This window comes from Epinephelus moara, chromosome 20 (genome assembly GCF_006386435.1).
Source record: "Epinephelus moara isolate mb chromosome 20, YSFRI_EMoa_1.0, whole genome shotgun sequence".
Taxonomy (NCBI): domain Eukaryota; kingdom Metazoa; phylum Chordata; class Actinopteri; order Perciformes; family Serranidae; genus Epinephelus; species Epinephelus moara.
Genome location: NC_065525.1, coordinates 12,197,774 through 12,215,768, shown reverse-complemented (window position 1 = coordinate 12,215,768; position 17,995 = coordinate 12,197,774). Strand labels below are relative to the sequence as shown.

Here is a 17,995-nt window from a genome sequence, read left to right as displayed (position 1 = left end):
TTGGTACAATCCGCTCTATCCAGCTTGACAGAAGCGCTCGCGGCTCGCATGAAAAATAGACCAGACGCCGAACTGAAGCGCTGCCTCCGCGGGCGCTCCGCTCTGCTCAGCGGCCTGTGTGGACAGTCAGATAGGTTAACATGGGCGCTGACTGAAAACTGCCTCCGCTGCTGGGCGCCGTGCTACGGTTCCGCATCCGGTGTGTCCAGGGCGTTATGTCAACAACGCTACATGAAGCAGATGAATGACTTTTTCTCTGCAGTGTGAAAACGGCAGCCACTTAAACCACTGACTGTGTCAGCCGCCGCCAAGTGGGCAGGGGTGGTAATTGCAACCGGTCAAAATGACCGACGGCCTTCAGATTTTCCGGTCATTGTTGTAAAAAACTGGTCAATGACCGAAAATATCCTGTTAACGCGACCCCTGGTGTCCATGACACCCCATGCCTCCATAATTCTGTTCAATTAGCCCTCTACAGCACAGCGTTGCCCTTGGGCAACAGAATGTTTTTTCTAAGCCCCAGCCCAGTACATGTGAACTTAAATGATGCCAACCAAACAGAGTGTTTAAAAAAGTATCAAATTTCAGTCCAATAAGATGTGGGAGTCACTATCAAGCATTATTTGAAGACGGACATCCTTTTCTGACACATAGTCACAGGAGCACATGGTGTGAGAGGAAGGCAACAATATTTGCCCTAGTAATCATATTTAAAATGACATGAACTGTAAATAAAAAAATAACGTGTGTGTATGAAGTTGTAGAGGGGGTTTGTGCCGGGTTTTATGAAAAAAAATTTATTTTGCATTTTCCTTTCGTTGCCTCAGGGCAACATTGCGCGATAAGGGGTACTTCTTGAGGGAGACTTTGGCCTATTGAATTTTACTTCTTTTAACACATTTTGACAGAAAAATAGACGTAAGATCTTTCTATGGGAGGACAGAGAGGGATCGGCATGTTAGGGAATTCCCATCTGACAGTGAGGACAGTGACATAGACAGCAATGACAGTGAGGCCAAAAATGTGTGACAACAAGGGAAGGTGCAGGGTTCCTGGTTACACAGGAACACCAAAAGTGATATGTATAAAGTGTAATGTGCACCTCTGTTTCGCAGTACAGAAGAACTGTTTTGTGAAGTTTCACAAAGTTATGTCTCACAACATGGGAATCAATATGACATGACACTGGACAATGCAAACCTAAGCCTGTATCAAGTCATCAATGTTAATATGTTTCAAGTGTTTTTCAATTCTTTGTTTCATAATTTGTTGACATTTTTGGAAGATTTTCTGATATTTTTATTGCTCTCTAACAGTTGTCTTATGATCTATGAATTGATTGTTTTCCCTGTTGTGTTGTACCATTGTTGCACAATGTAACAAAAACATATCTTGGAGTGGGAGGGTCTGAAATATAAATAAAGTTGTTATGGCAATAAAATGGCCCAAAGTGAGTCAGTTAATGATGCTGAATAATTTTCAGCATGTACCATCAAAATGTGTGCAGTAGAGGGTATTGAGTTGAAATATAACACAGTTAACCATATTTTAAAAGTCTCCACTAAAACTGCTTTTATTAAGCCAAAGAAAGGCTGTGTGGAGGGCATACCTCTTGTATCATCAAATCAAAATCAAAAAGTTGTGGTACCAAATATCTGCAGGGGTAACAGGGGAACACAATCCATTTCCATTTCACTATGACCACTATACACTACACTACACTACACTATACCAGTGTATAACTCCTACCTGGCAATGCAGAACAGGCTGCTCTTTAATTGAGGCTTCCCCAGTGGGTCTGCAGAGGATGTACACTGTTGTGGGCTTCTCATGGCGCATCAGAGTACCACTCTGGGGGGAAACTGTGAAAATGGAGTCTAGGTTTGGCTGGGTTGGGTCGGTCTGCTGTAACGTAAACCTTGTGGAAAGAGAAGAATGCAAGCGAATAACATTACTAGCTCCATGGTGAGATCAAAATTACTTACAGTAATCTAGAACCTTAAACTGATACTTTAATACTATGATGCAATGTTGAGTCAAAAAGGAGCAGTTTTAACTCACTTGTATGCTATCTCATATTTTCCTTGATTTTTCATCCTGAGAGAGAGTTTGGCCTCCTCAAAGACTCTCATGGTTCCAAAATCAAGACAACCATCTGCCAAAGAAACAAGACCATACAGTATATAGTTTTTATGCCTCTGCTACAGGCATTGTGAATTCTGGTTGAAAATCCGTCCCATGCTTGTGAAGCAAATGTCAACTTGGACTCAATGATGAATTCATTAGGTTTTGGTGGTCACAGGTCAAAAGTCAAGGTCACTGGGACCTTGTCTGTCTCATTCCCATGAATGCAATATCTCAAGAACACTGTGAGGGAATGTCTTCACATTTTGCACAATGGACTCAATGATGAAATAATAAGATTTTGTCGTTTAGTTGTTTAGTTAAGAATTATACCATCAGGGCTGTAACTCAGTCATTCAGTGGTAAACACAGTCACCACACAGCAAAAACATTCTGGATTACAATCTCAGTTTGAATTACATGTGTCATAAAGGAACAGCTCACTGCAAATTTAAATATACATATTATTACCTGTAGTGCTATTTATCAGTCTTGTTTTGGTGTGAGTTGCCGCATGTTTGAGATGTTGGCCGTAGAGATGTCTGCCTTCTCTTGAATATAATGTAACTACTCAGCTTGTGGTTTTCAAAGTGCCAAAAAATAAATTTGAAATCCTCAACAGTCTCTTTCCAGAGATTATGACCAAACTTGCCTGCCAACTGTATCACTGTGCAGAATGAAGCGTGCATCTACTCAAGAACTAGAGGCTCCAGCTTGTTACAGCGCAAGATGTAAACATTAATGGCATTCTCCTCAGCTGAGCTGTACTGCTAGCTAACTCAGCGGTGCTGAGGAGGACGCCGAGGAGGACGCTATTAATGTTTACATTTTGTGCTGTCACAAGCAAGATCCTCTCGTTCATAACTATATGCATGCATCCCTCTGCATAGTGATAGGGCTGGTGGTTGTGGTTCAGTAAAAAGAAAATAGTTCACACAGTAATCCGGCCATAATTTCTGGGAAGAGACATTGCTTTTGTGTTTTTCTCTTTTTTTGCCACTTTGAGCACCAAAAGCCAAGTGCCATCCACTTCCTTTATATTCAAGAGAAGACAGACATCTCCACGGCTGATATCTCCAACACTCTTTTTAAAAAAAAAAAAAAAAAAAAAAAGGAAAAATGGCAAATAAAAAATTGATCACAAAAATCTCCAACACTCTGCAACTCACACCAAAACAATCTAGATTGATAAAAAAGGAAACAAATGTACTGATTTTGAGGGAGACTGTTCCTTTAATAGAATTAAAAGCCATGCAAATTATGGAAGGCCCAGCATGAAAGGTTTGTACACTCTAACAATTTTTACCTGGTGTAATTTCAAGAGCTATATCGTAGGCTTCTGCTGTGACCACTATGTTTTCTGTGTGTACGATGCCTAGAATCTTCTCCACATCGGATACCTGAAACAAAACACACAGTACATACTGTACCTGTACACAAACTGATATGTGAAATACCTAGTTTGACACATATCATCATATCATATCATACACATATATCATTTTTGAATCAGCCCTGACATTTTGAAGTGCGTTTGAATACCTACAGCAAAACTGGAATAGTACTTCCGTAATGCATACTGAGCTTAGTTCCAGTTCATGTTGTATTTCATATTTATTATTCATTACAGCATTTGTACTTCTATAGTTTTACTCTACCTCCAGACGTAAGGTCTTCTTAATGTTGAGTGGTTTCTTGGCCCTGAAGTGCAAGCTCAGGGGGAAAGAAGAGTTTGGTGAGATGATGCCCTGATCCTGTGGCACACTGAACTCATCACCCAACTCCTCCACACCCTGCAGTCTCCAGGATACCGGCAGAGCTGTTTTATTATGCAGTGTCACACTACGGCTATCCCGCCTAGAGAGAGAAGGATAGAAGAAGCTAAGTTCAGCAGAGGACACTTTAGATTATATAAGAACTCAAAAACAGCCAGTGTAATGGCAGCATAGTATTTTATCATGCAGCTTCCCTTTATGGAGAAGGTTCACTGTGCTTTGTGAAAATCACCTCTCAAGCTATTTTACATTTTGGTACCTTTGCAGCAAAGTCCTGTCAAAGTGCAAATGCTTGCTTTCCAGCTCTAGCTCTGGTCGAACGCCCCAGCAGGAGAGGTTGATAATGACAAGCTCTGGATTGTCCTTGATATGGCACACAACACTGTCCTTCATTTGTCCCAGTTTTGTTGGGTAGGCCCACACTGTCAACTCCTAGCAGGACGGAAAAAATATTTACATGTACCGGTGCTATCATAGTCACCTGTATTTCTTCACTGGATGCTAAAATGTTCTCAATCTGGTATTTCCCTGTGATATTTTGCTCACACATTATCAGTCATCTGAATGAGAGGTAAGACCTGAATGGTACCTGTTTCTGGGCGGGTTTGAGAGTCATGGTTGGGGGGTCCAGCAGATATGTAGTGGCCTGGCTATCATGCTGGAAACAAAACTGGACCTCAGCCTCCAGGCCTGAATTGTTATGAATCACTAGTCTCTCCGTGTTCTCTGGGTACCTGTTTTCCTTGTATCTATTAAACAGACACATGTGAATCTGTAAAGACAAAGGCAGAGACTGAAAAGAACACAGTAAGCCATTCACATCCTTTACCCTGCCTCTCACCTGTCTCTGCTCTTGCCACAGAGTAATGGTCCAAACTCAAAGTATCCAGGTTTGATAATGTAAGTCTTCTGGAGCCCTTCTTTCATTTGGGGTACCCTCTTACTGAGGGCAAAAAGAGTCCTGTGGAAAGGATGTATGATAACTTTAAGTCTCAACTAAAATCACTTTTAGTCATCCTTTCTTCCAGTCAAGGTTTTTCTGTGAAGTTCAATGCATTTAAAGATTTTTCAGGCAATTTATTTCACATTATTGCATTTTCAGCAATGGCTTATTCAGCTGTCAGCATTCACACACATTTTCTTCAGGAAATTCATTTTGTAGTGAGCCACCTAGCTTGCAAAGTGATGTTAGCAGTGCACTTTCTCTGATGGATGTTTGTTGGCATGCTCAACAAGCTAAGGTACAGGACAAGATATGTTTATGTTTATAAGTTAAATAAGAAGGTGACTTTAGCAGGAAAGCTAATGCAGGTTGTTCTCCAATGTCTGGACCTTGTGTAGCAGTCTGGCTCAGTGTGTGACCATAAGTTAATGACCGAATACTGATGTCACTTTAGAAATATTGGGTTAAATATCAAAGTTTAATAATTGTCTAGTATCTATTTTTTATTTGTAATAACCCCTCTTTTCCCCTCCCTTCCCCTGTTTTTACCATTTGTATTACTGTATTTAGTTATTAAATAATGCTGACTGACGTGTAGTCTTTGCAGATGGAGGGATAGGCGCTTCTTCCTCTGCAGAGGAGCTGGTATTGTCTCTGGGTCCCCAGTAGCTCAAAGTTAAAGGTCTGTTCAAACGTCTCTATGGAGTCCGAGTAAAACCAGATCTTCAGGACCACTTCACCGTTGGCTGGTACAACCCAGCGAAATGTTGTTAGGCTGCACACAAATACATACACAAAAACACACATGCACACACTTAGTAAAAACAACAACAAAGTTAAAAAAAAAAGCTACAATGTGTCCTCGTAGAGTGTCTGTGTGTGTTGGTCCTTGCCTCTGGCTGCGTTTCAGCTCTAAGATTCCTTGATGTTGATCTTCTTCAGTGCAGTCAGATGTGGAGGAGACGTGAGGTAAGCGAGACTGATCCGAGCCCTTTGCTTTTATCTTGGCTGAAGTTTGTCTCTTGCTCCTCTGACTCTCTCTGCCCTTTTTTTCCTTGTCCCTTGTTACTGCACTGTCCTTAATGCTGCCCTTGCCTCGACTTTTGGAACGTGTTGCTGCTGCCTCTTCCTTTAGTGTGGACACACAAACACCACTCTGAAGCTTTAATGGTGACATTGTTAACTTGTACCTTTAATTGTTATTATAATTTGGTATCTTAAATATGTGGGATAGAAATTAGTGGTAGCTCATTCTTCACAGAAGGTAAATTCTAAGCACTCAATATTCTTCAAACCAAGACAACATTTCCTATAAATCCTGCTGCTTCTTGCCATAAAAGGACGTGGCTTCTTGAAGAAGATCATCACCTACGCATTGATAATTTTGCACTTATGTTTTAAGTATATATTCATGTGGTGTGTAAAATTATCATTACCTTTACAACTGATGCCTGCACATCTTCCCCTGGACCTTTCTCCTCACCCTGGTCGTCTGGCCCTGCAGGAACTAGGAAGGTGAAATAGCTACAGGAGAGCTGGCTGTCAGATTGCTCCCTGTTTTTGGGAAAAGGAACCATAGAGAAGATGGTAGGAGGAGGGATGGGTGGGCCGCTGGGTCCCAACCCCAAATCATCCAACACCTAACAAGACCAAAGTAGAGATGGAAGCACATTAGGTGACAGAAAAAAACAAATGCTAAGGTACATTTTGAAGAGACACATACAGTCAATTATACTAACTCCCATACTAACAGAGAAATCAGACATACCTCGACAAGAGGAGGGAGGGTGCTGCCTTTGAGCAGCTCTGAAGCACTTGGATAATCTTTCCCTGTCAGATTCAGCACAATATGAGGGATGATGTCCTGTGGAGACACCTTGTCTGCTTCACTTGGTGCTGATGTCTGGCTTGGCATTGGAGACATGACCTTGATGTTGGCTTTCTTGCTCCTCTTGCCAACAGGGGTCTGTGCAAACAGGTGAATAGTGTATTGAATAGTTTTCCAAACTTGAGCTGCTGTAATACTGAAGCTTTCTTTGTCTATGTTAGTCATTTATGCAAGTGTAATGAGGGACTACGGTCAAACCAGAGGTTTTCTAATGTTGTCTCTAAGTACAATCAGCAAGTATCGTGTGATAAAGTGTACACGCACATAAGGACAGGTATCTACCTGTTACTCATTTAAATTTAAAGGTGGGTACACAAACATGCAACAATAACACTAAAATGTTCCTCTGGAGAATGGCACCACAGGAAACTGTTCAAATGTGAAAAGCAGTGATAGGAAAAAATTAGTGAACAAAAACTAAAAGCATATTTTGCAAAAATGTACAAAACTTGAAAGGTCTGATACATTAACATGTATCAAGAAATTGATAGTGTGAAAAGGATCAGACCACCCTTCACTACTGAAAGGCTGTCTATCAGGGCTGCCGTCAACTTGTTACAGTGATGATAAACTCCACCCATGGTTCCACCTGCAAACTGTGACTAGACAGTTAATTGTTTTTCATTTAGCCAAGGACAAGCCCCTCTTCTCATTTCTTAGTGGACGCATCCTCACAAGTCAAGGAGGAGGCAAGGAAGAGACATGAAAAGAGAGGAGTCAAGGCAACAGGCATTTCAAAAAATGAGACATCCATGCTTTGGAGCCATCACCTGTGTGTCACATGCCCTTCATACATCACTGGTGCCTAAAAAAACATCCACAAAGGATACCCCTGCAAGCCTCCTCTCTCCTTTTAGAGATTTATTTTTAGAATTGAGACTTGCTCCAATTAAGCGTGCTAAGATTAAGTTCCGGGTCAGGAGGACGAAAGACAGAGGAGACGAAGAGGTGCAAAATAGAAAAATGAGAAGAGCCCAGGGGGTCTCCATCTCATAAAAAGAAAAGACTCCCCTGCAACAGTGCTTTGTATTTAGTAATCACAGGTGTATGCTGCCCTCTGTTGGACAAACTGTAATAAAATACACCTCTTTACTCTGTTGTGATTTGATCACTCAAGTAATTTAGACAATATATATATATATATATATATAGTAATTTAACAATACATACAACAATGTGTATTATATATCACTTTATTTAGTTTTTTTTTGCTGTAGTTTGAAAGTTAAAAAAAAAAGTTCAATTGTAGCAAGAGAAAACACAACTGACAACCTTACCTGTTTCTCTGCTGTGGCCTCCTCTGACATCAGTGGTGGGGCTTCTTCACTGGGGAGCGGGACCAGCAACAAGCCCTGAGCTCGGTCCCAGTGCTGCAGGATGTGCTCCACCTGTTCTTGGCTCTGCTCATACGAAGTGAACTGAGACTGCAGCTCATCCATGATGGGCTACAATGGTTGGATAGTAAAAAACAGAAAGGCTATTACAAATAGGTCATCAGCATCAACATCTATTGCATTTTCTAGCTTGGTAGAAGCTCAAAGTGTAGGAGCCATTACACATGCAACAGAATTTATAACTATTGTCTTTACATAACTAATACAAAAACCTTAACTGCAAGTGCAAAGCCACAATTAATTTTTCCATTGTTTTGCTGCTGGCAAATTAAATGTTTAACTGTGAATGTAATTCCTATTTTATGACAACAATTAAATGTTGTTATTTATTGTTATGGCAGATCATCTCTCTCTACTCTCTCTGTTGTAAAAGCACACTGAATGGTTGTGTATATTCCCAGTATTCAGTATCAAGTTTGATACTATGAACAACTGGACCATTCCAGAGCTGAAAGAGTGAAATACAAATGGAAGAAATGTATGTTTACTTATCAAGTAACACAGAACTCACAGTGTAGTCTCCATTTTTGTTTGATTTTTTTGTGAATGCACAGCCCATTATGACTATGATTATCTTAATAAAGCATCTAGAAATATAAAGTATTTGTAATTAAATGGGTCAGCAATGACACTGAATACTCATCTGCTGCCTGGGTTTGACTGTGTCACTGCCTTTGCTCCTTAATAAACTCACCATTTCTCCCTCCGGCTTGTCTGCAGGTTGAGGAGACACTGCTTGTAATGTCTTGGCTTCTTCTGTCTTCTTATGTGAATGATCAGCCTCTTTGTTCTGATGCACTGCATTTGCAAATAGGATCAGTAATACATACATACATACATACATACATACATACCGTACAGACAAACACAGTAACTGTGGATCATGACTTTTATCTTGGAAAATAGTATGGGCTACATGGTATCCATTTTCATAATCAAAATGACACTGGTTTTTAAGCTTTCTGTGTATTTTTATATTACTGTATGCCCTAATTTGAGTATTGAAACAGTTATCACTTTTAACTAATTAGATAACCTCATCAGGAGTTAATCTTGGGTTTTGAGACCCTCTCCGGATGTAAATGTCTGTCAACAAAATTGTAAGCCTTGTAAGTAAGTTGTGAGCTTATACAGTGTGGATCATCCTTTCTTATAGCATGTCCTAAAGGTTCTTATCTCCTCCACTGAGGTATGCTGGGACTCCTTACATCTGCTGGCACCTTCATTTAATTGATGCTGCTCTCTTGCCTCCACAATTGACTCTTTAGAGTTGTTACAGAAAGGTGTTGGATGGGCATCCGGCACAAGTGTTGACTGGAGAAAAAAAAACAGAATAAGTAATTGTTCTGTATGTGTAAAATCTGGTTTAGGGATTTAATTCACAGAGGAATCCCCGAACATGGTGTGTGTACAGACCTCCTTTCCACCAGGCGGGCCCATCTTTCCTGATACTTCTTTATTATCTCTATCTCCACCCTTTTTCTTGAACTCTTTTTCTTCTTTTAGCTTCTTCATGTCTGCAGTTTCTATACTCTGAGATCCAATGACAAACATACTTCATGTCCAGTATAAATGCAAAGTTCATGACTGAAAATCACAAGATCATGTACAGTATATGACTCTAGATACAGATAATTCCAGTTGTAGACAGGTCTATAGTGACACTGAGGACAAATACTTTTAACACTTCAGATTATGGCCCACAGCATGCAGTGTAATACCTCTCAACTGTGCGTTGTGGGACATACCCTAAAGAGTTCCTCTAATGTCTAATAATATGATACAGCGAATAATTTGTGTCGTGGGACTGAATGTGTCACTGCCTTTGTTTAGAAATAAACCTACCTTTTGTCTCTCCAGCTTGTCTGTAGGTTGAGGAGACTCTGCATGTAATGCTTTGGTTTCTTCTGTCTGCTTCTGTAAATCATCAGTCTCTTTGTTGTGATGCACTGTAACAGCATAGAAGACCATATGTTGGCAATCAGACCACTATTAACTGCATTTTATTCACTTTTTTTTTTTTTTTTTGGGTGCCAAGATACTAGAAAATTATTTGAGTGTCCAGAACTTCACAAAAGTGGGATTCCTTGCAGTTGCTTGCACCTTCATTGAAGTTATGGTGCCCTCTTGCATCCACTAGTGACTCTAAAGAGTTGTTACGGGAAGACAACCTTCGTCCATTCAATGCATCTGCGGACTGGAGAGGAAATGAGACATATGAGTTTCATGACCACCAATAGGGAGACAAAGTGAGCGTTGCATTTGTGCTCATGGGGGCTTGTTGGTTTTTTGGTTCCAATTGGATTTTGTTCATAGAAGAGTGTTGATGTGGAATACATATACCTGCTTTCCCTCCAGCAGGCTCTTCTTCCTTGACACTTCCTTAGTATCCTTCTTTCCAGCCTTTTTGGTCTTCTTCTTCAGCTCTTCTTCTCTCAACCTTTTCATCTCCTCCTCCAGCCTCTTTTCTTCCTGCTCTTTAGCTATACGCTCGAGCTCCCTTCACACAGGCGCACACATGTACACAAGTTGTTTGGTTTTTTAATAGTTAAGAAAGGTTTGGTGGAAGCTGCATCCACTAAAGACCTGGACAGTTCAATCAGTATTTGTGTATAAAACTCCAAAACTAGACTACAGAGGACTTCAACCAAGTACACAACATGAAAAACTGGAGGGTTAAATTAGCTTTTTTTTTAATCCAGGTATACAGACACAAAGTCCAATTCAATATTTATTTTGTCATATCTTATATTTCCTTGAATGGTTTATCCTTCCATAATAACTGTGCTGTTTCTTCACTTTACTTTGACCATCTCTCTCTTTTGGTTCAACCACTGTGTTGCTTCTCTGCCCCCAGGTTGCATTTACAATCACTCAAATGGTAAAAAGATTTCATAAAGTAAAAAAAAAACTCTGTCCAGCACCTAACAGACAGTAGGCCTCATGCAAGAACCACTCATGTGAACAGACTGGTTGTTAAGTAACACATATGAGTGACTGAAGAGAATTTGTGGCATTTACCAACTGTGTTAAAGGCGCTGTATGTAAGAATGTGGCCAAAACGGTTACTGCACTCAAATTCAAAATACTGCCGCGAGTCGTGTCCGCCCCCCCTCCCCTACAGATTCGAGGTTGCTGGACAGCGGCACGCTGGAGACTGATTTGTTTGCCCACGGGTGGCTGCCGTGGCAGGGCCGCGTCGCCGCGTCCTTGATCTTCGGTTTTCCAGCGGACCGTTCGAGCAAGTCCGGCTTCTCTGCTGCTAACGCTGCTGCTGGGATACAGCTGAGGAGAAGCCGGCTGCTAATGCTATGTACCAGGACACTGCTAACGCTGCTTGCCGTGCTGCTGTAGCTCAGTTGTAACTGTAACTGATGCTGAGACTCTACTGGCTGCGTGACTGGTAGACGGCGGTGGGTGGCGCAACAGGCCAAAACACAAATTCAAAACATAAACATGATTTGCGGACCATAAAAATTTTTTTTGAATGCGAATATTTTGGCTGTACTATTGTTGTCGGTGAGATCAGTATGTTATATGAACATTATTCCTTAGTCTCTGTGACATATTAGGAGGATTTTACGACTATTTGCTTTAGATTTCTTACATATAGCTCCTTTAAGAACTTTCTCTGGGTACAAACAAAATTCACAGGTGGTACAGACCAGCCATACCAATCATGTAAACTAAGATACACTTGTTTGACTTAAAGGTCTGGTGTGAAGGATTTAGTGCCATCTAGTGGTGACGCTGCGCATTGCAACCAACTGAAACTTCTCCCATGTGCCAAGCATATAGGAGAACCACGGTGGCTGACGTGAAAAATTGAATGGCGGATGACGAAAACACAGCAATTCTTACTTTTACTTGACTATACACTAATGTAAACGAGTTATGGATTTCATACTCAATTTCTGTCAATATATCTCCCTAAATCCTTCACACTGGACCTTTAGAATCATAATGTCTTGATCTGAATGAATTTAAATATGATACAGAAATAAATCAAAATAACATGAACAGGTGACATTTGTCAGGCTGAGACAAGCAAATTATGACAAGTCTGCCCAGTTAAACCTACAGTTGGTAACTTTTATAAAAATAACTTTGTGTCATATTAGCTGAAATTGTCACTATATTATGAAGAAAGTTCATGAAACTGATAATCTCTTAAAAAAATCATGTCCCTCCTCCCCTTCCTACTGCCTCTAATGACATTCGGTAGAATCTACAGCGGTGCACCAATCAGAGCTGAGTCTCTAACGCAGCTGTCAATCATGACAATCACTGCTCATAAGCTGTGATCAAACTGTCAAACTTGGCAGTGCTGATCAAATATGAATCAAGATTCTGTGACTGCATTTCCTTTTCCCACCTCAAATGTTTAACAACATATTTTAGTGTACTTATTAGCTGTAAAATAATAAATGAATAGAATTATAGAATAAAGATGCATGAAGTCCAATGTGTCATCTTTCAGTCAGTACCTGAGTTTCTGCTGTCTATGCTTCTCTCGGTGTCGCTGAACAATACGCTCTTTCTCCTCCTCGGGCAGAGCGTCATACTCCTCGTCATCCAGCTGCTGCAGCCACTTCTCCTCCCTGTCAACTTTCTCTCTCTGCAGAGCCTCTGAAGGACACACACACATAGGCAGTTCCACATACTGTACAGCTCTATAACCTTACTGAATAGAAATAATAACACTTTATATAATAACATATATAATAATAGCAATAACTTTGGTGAGTTCTGTTCTCTGTATCAGAATCTGCATATGTGTGTGAGCTCTTGCCATTTCTTACCCTCAGTTTCTCTCTGTGCTCTCTCCCGTGACTTGAGTGCAATGTAGGAGTCGGAGAAATTGACTACATAGATGTGTTTGCGATTATTAAGGGCCTTGAGAATAATTTGCAGTGTGCTTGCCACTGACTGAGTGTACACAGATTCCAGGCCATCAATCACTATGCCACGGTGACAGTCGCTTAGCTGTTATCGCAACAGCAGCACCAACAGCAATGACAATGACAAGACAAAGAGAACAAACATGATAGGACAAAAGTCAAACTTAGGCGAAACTCTGTTTAAGGTATTAAACATAATCTGATGTCTAACAGTTTATAAGTACAAACAGCTGTGAGCCTTTTTGATGTATGCACGTAGCATTTTTATGTAACTGTCTTAGAGTATGCACTATAGGTAGGGTCCTGTGACATTGTGCTTTTGCAGTTAAGTGTATATTTTGAAACTGTTTTGTAATGTGTCACATGATATACCACGACAATATATATGGAAAAGACTGTGTTTTAACTTACCTGAAATCTTTCTGCCAGGATATCAACCAGTAGCTGCTCAGGCAAGAGACTGCTAAGTGTGGTCACATCTCCTCCCTGAAGCCAAATCACACCAAAGGAATTTGTATTTATATTTAGTAAGATTTCAAAGAGAGCCTTTCTTTGCGAACATAAAGATGTATCCAGTATGTTCATACTGGATACAAGGAGAAAAGGAAAACAATTTTTAAACATCCCAATCTAACCCTAAAACTCAGCAGAAGACCAACGGATTTAGGAAAATATACCAGGCAAAGGGTAACGTGTGTGTTTTTAGTCTCCTGAGGAGCCTCAGAGTCGTTTCTACTGCAGCTGTCCTTTCTGGGTGTTGCAACAACTTCCACAGTATCACGTGAAGCTGGAGCTGAATGCAGAGCTGGAACTGAGGCTTCAGGACGTTTCGCAGGTCCTGTTTCTGTGGTCTGATCTGGAAGCAGACATATGTAGTAATCAACGTTTTTAAGATTTTTTTTTTTTTTTTTTGCAAATCTGCCTTTATTTGACAGAGGACAATGGAGAAATAGGAGGGAGAGAGACAGAGAGAGAGAGAGAGAGAGAGAAGGGTATGACATGCAACAAAGGTCTATATATATATATACATATATATATATATATATATATATATATATATATCCATATATATATATATCCATATGTATTTATCATTTATTAAACTGAACCCTATGCTCTTCTCCAGTAGTGTCCAGTCTGACTATAGAAGAGTTATGCCTAATTACAGGGTCCAAAATTAACATCTGGCAAGCACCAAAATGCGGAAAGATTATCCATTTGGCAAGTAGATTTTCGGAAGCCTTTTCACCACACTGGCTGGTAAATGTTTGTACCAAAATAAACATTGCAAAAAGTTTTGATGTCATTTACAAGTGCGCTCCACCACTGCTCTACCACAAAACTGACTGTCTTGAGCACTCTTAGTTTCGCGGTACTGTTTACTGCATCAGCTGATCCACTAAATTATCATTTGCCGCCAGTCTGCAAAGAAGAGGGTGATTTCAGTAGACAGTAAGGAATCTGATGATGACACAAAAAAACATATTAGAATTGACTGTATGCATAGCTCCTAATTCTTACCAGGCTCCTCAGCCTTCTTCTCAGCATACTCCGCAGCAGCACGGTCATAGAGTTGTCTTGCGGTCAGGCTAACAGGTGAAGTACCATTTATCAGCACCTCTGTAACCACAGCATCAACACTCAGGCATGCCCCTCCGTAGTGATGCGCCAGATCAGCCACTGTGCTGGTCTTATCTTAAAAAAGAAGAGGAAAGTGACAATTTCACATATACATGCTCATCAGTCTCGGGTAACTGGGTACTGGGTATTACTGCTAATACTCCTAGTCATCAAATATTTAATTGAAATACCAACATTCTGTAAATTACATAAAATTACCATTTTACTTGATTAACATTACAAGATCTACTGTTTAATTGGTTAATTAATGAATTTCTTCACCTGTCAGTGGGGCTCCATATACAATAATAGCAATGCCTCTGTGGTTGCGTGCAGCTAGACCTTCAGGTGAAAGATCCACACCCATGTGGCGGGCAATTGCTCTGGAGACAGGAGTCATCTCTAGCTGCCCCACTCTCCCACTGCTTCCCTCATTGGTCATCTCTGAAACGACTAGAAGCACAAGCATTATAATACACATAGTACCTGTGGAAATTACAGTGCATTACACTCACCTCCTGTCAGGCTGCTCTCAGGTTCTGCTTCTGAAATGGTTGTACTCACCTAATTCAGCTGGTTTCACAGTTAAAGTGTGTATTTCTTCCACTTTGTCTGGTGGGTGGGCACCATTTTGCCTCTTTTCTTCCTCATGGGTGTCACCCATCTCAGCTTCATTTTCTTCCAAGTCTTCCTCCAGCTCTGCTGCACACAGGTAGATTGGATTAAAACAGGTACACACACACACAGTATGCAGGTACCTGCAAGTATATGATTTCAGTGCTTTATAAACATGTGCCTGAAGCTACCATCGTCTTTCAGTTGGGAGCAATTCTCCCTGTAGAACTCAAGCAGTTCTGTGGGAAGGCTTTCTCCAGGGACTCTGGGAGGCAGCAGTAATATGTTGTTCTCATCATAACCCTGCATCAAACGCAGGATCTACACAGGATGAAGCCATAGGGAAGAGAGGGGAGGGAGAAGGAAACCAGACAGAAGAAAATTAAATGTTGTGAGGTGCCAGGTGAAGAGATAAATAAAGAGAGGACATCTCCAAGAGGGAAATAGGGGTAGATAGATAGCTAAAAGTAAGTTTTCAGTGATATATGGTTCTTACATGAAAACTGGTAATGGCTTTGTTCAAATGTTTCTCTTTGTCAAAGTTAAGCCTGGGCATGATTTTTTTGAGCCCCCACCTCACCACCTCCCAGATGTACTCGCAGTATTATTATCTAACAACCTTGCACCCTCTCATTCCAACTTTCTCTTTCTTTTTTATCCCTTCTGTAATCATAAGCTACCTTTTCTTCCTCAAGATACTGTGTGTCAAATTCCAGGGAGTAGAACTCAATGGGGAAAGAGCAGGGGTTTTTGATGGTGACCTCAGCTTCAACCTCAGTGCTGGCAGGCAGGCAAGGCCCCAGCTCCAGCATCGACGGGCAGAACTCGAGTTGAGGCTCCTCACCCTGCCCCTGGGCTGTAATGAAGACCTGCTGGGTGCTCTCAGCCACACAGACCTCTAGCTGCCTGTTGTAAGCATTCTGCAAAGAAACAAACAGTAAGTCACCGCCCATGAAATATCCTGAAGCTCTGCTATGTATCGTGTCAATCTATAAAATCAAGTAAGCTCCTCACCCCCTCAGCAGGGCTGAACTTTATCTGGACATTGACTCGTTCTCCGGGTGACAGCATGCCAGAGCAGGGAATCGCCTTAAATACCACTGGTGGTCGCTGCTTCTGCAAGACCTTTTTACGCTGATGGAGAGGCAGGAACTTGTCTACCTGAGTGAGAGCAAGAACAGAGGCTCTTTGAGATAGTATTCTACACACTTAGTTTATCCTAAGCTAAATCTGATAGATACCAAGTAGTTTTTGTTACCTGGATATCAAATTACAAAATCCATTGAATAAGTTAACTAAAAATTCCATAAAATGACAATTGTCGTACCTTTTTGAAAGGCTTCATCTTCTCAGCTATCCTCCAGTAGCAGGGCACAGACTCATGGTTAAACAGTTGTATTGTCTTCATCTGATGGTGAACAATGACAACAACAACCTGAGTGCATTCTCATGTCAGACTGGCTACCACAGAATGAACTGATATTGTCACTTATTATAGTTTTTAAATAATGCTTTGACTCCTTTAAAGATATATAACCACAACCACATTTAAGCACTGCAAATCGATGAGCTTAGTAAAAGAAATCCTTAGAAATGATAAACCTGATCTGACCACAAGATGGCACTACAGTGAAGCAGCATCCTGGTCTCTCATTAGTGCCCTTCTGAAGAAGCAGTGTTAAAGAATACTTCACCCACAGAATGATCATTTGAATATCAATTACTTACCCCAGGTTACATTTTATTTGTGAAGGAAACTTTGTTTTTCTCACATGCCTCCGAGGTCAAAGAAGAATGTAAAAATGATGAGCTGAGGACCTAGCGGGTCCATGTTTAGCAACAGCAAATCTATATGAAATCGTCTGTTAACAAACTCTCTCACAACTCATGTAGAATAATCCAAGTCACATTTATCCATTCCACTTGCTGCTTCCCAAACACATGCATTTTCACTAAAACCTTACTATTTAAAACACTTCAACAGTCTCATGCACAGACAAGTAGCACACCTGGGCAACTCAATGAAATGCACAGGCAGAATTCAAATGCACATGCTTGCCCAGGCATGCTACTCATATTTCATTGTTCTAAACAGTAAGGTTTTAGCAAAAATGCATGTGTTTAGGAAGTACTGAACATACGACTGGATAAATGAGAGTTGGATTGTCTGGACCTCCTTTTACTACGAATTGCTGAGAATTTTCTGCGTGTTTGGAGTCTTCTTTCACCATGGAGGCATGCGAGAAATACAAAGTTTTCTTGATGAATTCAGTGCAAAATGGGGTGAGTAATTGAAATACAAATAAAGTTTTAGTTTAAGCTGTATACAGTATTTGTGCTTCCTAATCTGCTACTTTTGCATGTTGAAAACAAAAACAAAAAAATAGGCAGTAAAAGTTAATTTTAGTTAATTTGTGTAACTATTCCATTTCAATTAAACACATGTAAACTATATGAATATACAAAATTTCAACAGTGTTTTCATTCATTCACAAAACTCAACCTGCAACCTTGCTAGGACTACATAACAGTATCTTGTCATTCCATATTATCACACTGTATTACCTGACACATGTGACACTGCACAGTGTCAAACTGCAGTGTGTCTGTGGACACAGTGATGGCCGGCACAGTTACCACTGCACAAAGCCGTACCTGGACCATTGGTCCTCCTGTGACCTGTGCAAGCAAACAAAATCATCTTTGCAACAAGGTCACAAAGCTACTGATTAACA

At 40.6% G+C, this 17,995-nt stretch overlaps 1 protein-coding gene across 5 annotated transcripts in view; it reads right to left on the bottom strand.

Moving 5' to 3' along the window:
• hydin (HYDIN axonemal central pair apparatus protein) overlaps positions 1-17,995 on the bottom strand; it is a 121,826-nt gene that overhangs the window by 29,533 nt on the left and 74,298 nt on the right. For 3 of the 5 annotated variants that reach the window (XM_050073040.1, XM_050073039.1, XM_050073043.1), the window contains exons 33-62: positions 17,826-17,939; positions 16,588-16,668; positions 16,275-16,421; positions 15,941-16,180; positions 15,452-15,581; positions 15,210-15,347; positions 14,928-15,098; positions 14,547-14,720; positions 13,703-13,881; positions 13,437-13,511; positions 12,927-13,110; positions 12,612-12,753; positions 10,468-10,624; positions 10,228-10,321; positions 9,970-10,073; positions 9,541-9,657; positions 9,333-9,438; positions 8,819-8,922; positions 8,008-8,175; positions 6,611-6,808; positions 6,279-6,482; positions 5,736-5,971; positions 5,435-5,617; positions 4,741-4,860; positions 4,489-4,648; positions 4,159-4,331; positions 3,783-3,981; positions 3,431-3,524; positions 2,062-2,155; positions 1,750-1,918 (exon numbers count right to left, since the gene is read on the bottom strand). In XM_050073040.1, coding sequence (XP_049928997.1) covers positions 1,750-1,918; positions 2,062-2,155; positions 3,431-3,524; positions 3,783-3,981; positions 4,159-4,331; positions 4,489-4,648; positions 4,741-4,860; positions 5,435-5,617; positions 5,736-5,971; positions 6,279-6,482; positions 6,611-6,808; positions 8,008-8,175; positions 8,819-8,922; positions 9,333-9,438; positions 9,541-9,657; positions 9,970-10,073; positions 10,228-10,321; positions 10,468-10,624; positions 12,612-12,753; positions 12,927-13,110; positions 13,437-13,511; positions 13,703-13,881; positions 14,547-14,720; positions 14,928-15,098; positions 15,210-15,347; positions 15,452-15,581; positions 15,941-16,180; positions 16,275-16,421; positions 16,588-16,668; positions 17,826-17,939 — 4,455 coding nt within the window. The remainder of the gene's footprint in view (positions 1-1,749; positions 1,919-2,061; positions 2,156-3,430; positions 3,525-3,782; positions 3,982-4,158; positions 4,332-4,488; positions 4,649-4,740; positions 4,861-5,434; positions 5,618-5,735; positions 5,972-6,278; positions 6,483-6,610; positions 6,809-8,007; positions 8,176-8,818; positions 8,923-9,332; positions 9,439-9,540; positions 9,658-9,969; positions 10,074-10,227; positions 10,322-10,467; positions 10,625-12,611; positions 12,754-12,926; positions 13,111-13,436; positions 13,512-13,702; positions 13,882-14,546; positions 14,721-14,927; positions 15,099-15,209; positions 15,348-15,451; positions 15,582-15,940; positions 16,181-16,274; positions 16,422-16,587; positions 16,669-17,825; positions 17,940-17,995) is intronic. The other 2 variants (XM_050073042.1, XM_050073041.1) reach the window with 2 other exon arrangements.